The sequence below is a fragment of the Chlamydotis macqueenii genome, chromosome 22 (genome assembly GCF_036417535.1).
Source record: "Chlamydotis macqueenii isolate bChlMac1 chromosome 22, bChlMac1.mat, whole genome shotgun sequence".
NCBI lineage: Eukaryota > Metazoa > Chordata > Aves > Otidiformes > Otididae > Chlamydotis > Chlamydotis macqueenii.
The window spans coordinates 475,655-481,654 of NC_141577.1; the positions used below are offsets into that span (position 1 = coordinate 475,655).

Consider the following 6,000-nt stretch of genomic DNA (forward strand, 5'->3'; position numbering starts at 1 on the left):
GAACCTCTGATAGTCATTGATCTTTCTGGGCACATCCACACATTTCTCCAGTTTTGATAGCTGCTGCGTCAATATCCTCACTCAGAGATAATATTCACTAGGCAGAAGTGCTGTCTAACCTCTGCAGCCCTTACATTAGAAAGGCTCAAATACATTCCACGATGCCAACTGTAATTCTGAGGTTTTTCTCAATAGTGGGGAAGATTGCTGGGGATAAATACCTAAAATCTGGGTTATCCAATTTTCTGACACATGTCAAAGAATCGGACTTCAGTGATCTGACAGAGGTTTAAGGAGTCCAGGGCTTCCCCTATAAAACTAGCATATGGTATCTAATCTTGTAGGTAATATAAGACGAGGAGGAAGAATGGACGCATTCCTGAGAAGAGCAGGGTACCAAATGGGAAGGAGCAGTGATTACAGTGCTGCAAATTCTACAAGAGGTCAATTGATTGCTAATGCATACTGAATATAAAGATTTATTCATAAGCCAACAGTGGCTGTGCTCCTTTTTTGAATTTTCAAACAAATAATTTTCCTCCTCATTTTTCGCCCCCTCCCCAAGCGCCAGATTTCCAGATGTAATTTCCTTCCCCCCCCCCCGCCCCGTCTTGTTCTTTGTTCTCTTTTTACTGCCTCACAGAATCAGATACTGTGCTTGCTGTAAGGTAAAAAATACTTGAAAAAATCACTAGGAAAAAACCACAATTGTGCACCTCAAATCCAAACCAGTAGCAAATTAATTCTATCCCACTATTATCAGCAAGTCCTAAAGGCTGGAAAGTGACTCTTGGCAGAATTGATGGCATGTTTCATTTTGCAGCCTGACTCACACAAGACAATGGAGTGGAAGGCATCTTGAGACTGGCAGAGCACCAAATGCAAAGGCTGGCTTTAGAAAGGTGAAGGTTGTCATGCGTGTGACATTACCAAAGAGTCAACAACCACCATCTCAAGGTTATCCATCCAATGCCAGACAGGACATTGGGGATGCTGACTGAACATCACTGGAGATTTCCAAATAAAAAAAAGCTTTATATACTTAAACACACAAACAAATACATATATACACACACACATATGTAAGAGTATTACTAGTGGACCAAAAAAAAAAAAAAGTAGTACAGAATGAGCACAGTAAGTTTGCAAGAGAGAAAACGTGACTGCTGGGATGTGGTATGCACATTGGAAACTATGACATGAAATTCTTGCTAATTAAATTTTTGAAAAGGAGGAGAAATGTAAAGAACCCTACAAAGCCTCTCTGACTGCTTACTCAGTGTCTCGATATGGCATAGAATATATCAATCACCAAACTATGGAAATGTAAGTAAAGGAAGACAAAATGGAAAACTCTTACAGTAATTCTGGAAGCAAGTGTAATAGACTGCTGAACCACAGGCATATCATCAGCGATCAGTATTGCAGCACTAAAACAAGAGACACTGTGAGCCCACTGTGGTAACTCAGCTGAAAACACCAGAGTCCAGAACACATGAAATAAAGCTAGAGGAACTGCAGTGTGCAGGGAATGAAAGTCACTGGCAGAGGGAAGCAATATCACATGTACCATTGGGGGTGACACAGTAGAACACATTTAAATGTGAGCTACATTAGATTTGAGACCTGAATTTAAGTTAAAGTCGTAAAAGCTAGCGCTGCAGGTTTGTTACAGACCTCCAGGGCAGGTTGAGAAGAAAGTGTTTTTCCCTGTATAGGAAGCTTATAAAAAAAGTGCCAGAGTAAATCAGTAAGAAGAATCATTACTGATTTTTTTTTAAAAGCCTAAAAAAAAAAAAAAAGGTCACATTCCTGGAGTTAGTAATGAACTGCTTTTCCTTACAGTTTACTTGGCTGTCAGCAGAGTCGAAAAACCAAGTCCTTGGAAAGAAGCCATCTGAGAAGTTAGGTGGCGTATAGAACCGCACGAGTATCTTAGCAAAGGGATCGTGGTATCAAGAAACGCTGCCCAGTATGAGATGCCCGGGACACAGGCTGCCTTTACACCATCAGTGGGTATCTGAGTAACCACTTGGAGATTACAGACACATACACATCCTCCCAGGCACTGCCTTGGCTACCAGCCCAGGTAATGCCTGTGATAAAGGGCAATATATATAGGGCTAAAAAAATACAATTTCTAAAGGAACACACAGCGTTTAAGGACTACTGCCCGGAAGTCCACAATACATAGCATAAATCAGCTGATGTGGAAGTTAAGCCAATAGCATGTGGAATTCATCTTGAAACTTAACCAGCTACAAAATCGGTAGCAAGTGCCAATATGACTCAGTAGAGCCAAAACAAGCAGTATCAGCAATAAAGCTGAAAGATTTTAAATAGATCAAGGATGAGGACTAGGAAGACTTAGAAACAAGCAGTAACAAGTAAACTTTAATTGCTTAACTGATGACAAGCTGCAATTAATACTTTAATTAACAATTAAGGTTTTAATGTATGCACAGTGTCAAAGGTATAAGACGTTAATCGCTGAAGTATTGTAAAACAATGGCAACAGATCACTTAAAAAGTGAAAAGGCAGAGTTGTGAACATACACTGTGGAAATAACAACAGATGTCATTATTCCTATCAGCAGTTTGTTGGCTTTGGAGATCTATTGAAAGCACAGTTATGTTTTAATTATAAGAATGTTCTTTCCATAGATACTGTAACCCTTCTAAACTAGCAGAAGTCTTTACTGTGCTTGCACATAATATTAGACTGGGATTCAGCAGGTTTTCCAGAGAACAGGTAACAATATTCCCTTGAAGCTGTGGTACTGCACCACTGGCACCCAAGGCTTCAGTCCCAGTACGGAGGAGCAAAGCTGCTAATGACAGTGCTGGCGTGCCTTACGCAGTGCTTGGAGACAGCCTGAAGGACCTTAGAGCTGCAGACGGGGAGTAAAACTAAACTGAAAGGGGGAAAAACAGGTAAAAAAGGGCAGAAAGGGAGGAAAAACAGCAGAATGGAAAAAGCAGTCTAAAGAAGAATAGGGAGGGTAGCTGCTGAAAATTTGGTGGCATGGGGGAGATTCCTCACTTTGAAAGTCTTTATGAAGGGCTGAGGCCAAACAGTCCATTTAGTTTAGGCAGTGAATATTGGGGAAAGTACTTTTAAGAACTACAGCTGTAAATTTTTTTAAAAAAATAAAGGTTTTGAACACTTAGATAAACTTATTAAAAAGGACACTGCAGAAGTTGGCAAAAAATTAGGATTCAGAGAAAGAGAATACTCACATTTTTCAACGTAATCCAAGATTTTACATTTCTAACTCTGTTCTGTGACTAGAAATTATTTTTCTATCCCTTCTTATAACTCTTCAGCTTTGTAGGTCTCAACTACACTCAGGTGTGTCTATCAGTGACAGCTGTGCCTAGCTCTGCATTGTGAGATTGGAAAGGGAACAAGGATGGGAAGATTTGTCTTAATTTAAAAAGCGAACAAAAATCCTCCAAGAGTTAAATATCTCAATCATGCTGTTTGTTCAGCCTAGCTGCTTCGCTTATAACACTATGATGCTACCTTCCGATAACAGTATTTACTGGCTTTGTGTAAGCTGATGGTGACAATCAAGATAAGTTGAGTAAATAACTATAGTAGTGACAAGAATTCAGAAATCTATAGTTGTATGAGAAGCTACCTGTATGTAATCTCTCTGACATTTTGGGGGAAAGAAAAGAAGAAAAAAAAAGAAAAAGAAAAAAAAAAAGGAGAGCAAAAGAACAAGAGAAAGAGCCACAATCCAAGTACCCCTCTCCGGTTAGCTTCCCTCTTTGGAAATCTCTCTCTTTTCTTTCTGTGCACCAATACTTTGAAGTCACTGACATCTGTTTATCAAAATGCCACATGAAATAAAGGCTAAAAATCCTACTTCTGAACTAAGTATTCCAGACAAGCCAGATGTCTGTCTCAGCTGCTCACGGAACTACAACAGCTCTACATGCTGAATGCGCTCATCATCTGGTGGTGTTCTCATCTTTTTCTGGTTTTCTTTCCTTCTCTCAGCCCACCTTTCCAGCCAGTCACCTCAAGTGTAATGAAAAGCATATTATTTTCAACTACTTTTGAAAACTAAGTAAGTATATAATGAATTGCTTATATTTGAGTAATTTTCCTAAGACTAGTCATCTTAAATATTAACTTCTAAGCAATGGATGTTTTTTTTCTTTAACATTCCAAGCACCGTTTTCTCAAAACCTGACAGTCCAAAGCAACAAGATGCCCTCTACTCAAAATATTCACTACAACTAGGATATCGTGACAATTTTGTTACAGCCACAGCTCTCTATCAACCATTTCCCTTACGCAAAGCTAATATCTGCATTGTGTAAGTTTGCTCAGGTTTCCAGCCACTGCATGTATAAAGCTCAACTGAACTAGAAACAGAAATGGGATAATATGCTTACTAGAACTTTCAAAAGCCAGCATTCCAGCCTATAATAAAACAAACTCCTCTTTATTCAGAAATGCATTTCACATAGAATTTGGCATACTTAGTTACTCAGGAGAGCAGAGCTCTAAAATACTCTTTAAAATATGCTCACAACACGCAAATGCTTAGGAAACTGTGTTTTGGTGCATTCTGCGTGTAAACACCGGGGAAGCAGGCTTTTATTAAAAAAAACCGATGAGGTACATCCCATCCTTACCAACGCGGATCTCATTTCACTAGTTTCCTTTCTCGTTCCGCAGGTCAGAGGCGAGTCAGATCCCCACTGCGTTCTCCCCACCACAAGGCCACCTGTCCCTGCTCCAGGCGTTACCCACACGCGTTCTTGCTCGCGTCCCTCGCTCCTGCACTGATCGCTCTCGCATGCTTCCACTGCGGAGGCCGCGGCGCAGGTACCTTCGCCACCACGTGAAAGCCAAGTTTGTTACCCTCGGTGGGAGAGCCTGCTGCCTGCCCCAAGCCAGCAGCCCGGGAGCTCGCCCGCTCTAGCCGCGCGGTTCACAGGTCTGGCACCTCTCGGGAAGCTCAGCCATGAGAAGCCGGTCGGGAAACCTCCACCGAGGGACAGTGCGGCGAAGGCAGGGGGCGAAGCCCGGCGTGGGGGAGCTCCCACCTCTTCCTCGCTGCTTCCTCCAGGCAGCGCCGACAGGACCTTGGCCAGCAGCTCCCTCCCCCCCTCTCCGGGGCCCCGAGGCCGAGCCGGAGCCGGCAGAGGCCGGGGGGGGAGGGAGGGGGAGCGGCGGAGGGGCCGGTGCGGCCTAACGGCGGCGGGACCAGGCCGCGGGGCGCGGCGGCGCCGGAGGGAAGAGGGGGCGCCATGTCGCGCGCGGCCCCCGCTGACAGGGGCGGGGCGCGGCTGAGGGGACCGAGGGGCGCGGGGTGACCGAGGCGGCGGCGCTCCCCCGCCACCCCCCCACCTCCCTCTTCCTCCTCCCCGCCACCCCGGCGGCCTCTCGGTACCTGCCGTAGATGCCCTCGGTGATGCGGTTCCGCTTGAGCGGCCGCCGCAGCTTGCTGCAGTCCGCGCTCCGCCGCTTCATCCTCCCGGCCGCCTCCGGCCCGGCCCGGCCCCGCCGCGCGTCCCGGCCCCGCGCTGCCCCGGCCCACCCCGGTCACGGCAGCACCATCCGCCCCCGCGGGGGGTTCCCTCGCGCGGGGCTTTTTTTTTAATTTTTTTTTTTTCCCCGGGAAACAAAGAAATAAAAATAATTCCCGGTCCGTCCCTCCCCGCCGCGTCCCCCCGCGCAGCCGCCGCGCAGAGCCCCGCCTTCCCCAGCGCTACCCAATCAAACGGCTGACCTCGCCGGAATGACGGAGTGCTCAGCCAATCGGCAGCGGGGAAAGGACAGACGGCGGAGGAGGCCCATCGCGGCATCAGAAAATTGGTTCCTCCCCGCTCCATCGAGTGGCCCACCCGCGCCCCTGATTGACGGCCACGAGAGCCCGTCAGCAAGAAGGATTTGTGAATGGATGACTTGTGGACCAATCCCTAGGTAGGTTTTGTCCTTCTCCCGCCTACTGTCCTTCTGGGCTGGTTCCCGCCCCG

The 6,000-nt window shown here is 46.0% G+C and overlaps 1 protein-coding gene across 1 annotated transcript in view; it reads right to left on the reverse strand.

The window, feature by feature from the left end:
• Positions 1–5,655, reverse strand: part of MACO1 (macoilin 1) — a 29,337-nt gene extending 23,682 nt beyond the window's left edge. The window contains exon 1 of the mRNA XM_086764961.1: positions 5,415–5,655. Within this exon, the coding sequence (XP_086621087.1) occupies positions 5,415–5,494 (80 nt within the window). The 5' untranslated portion in view covers positions 5,495–5,655. The remainder of the gene's footprint in view (positions 1–5,414) is intronic.
• Between the last annotated feature and the right edge of the window lie 345 nt (positions 5,656–6,000).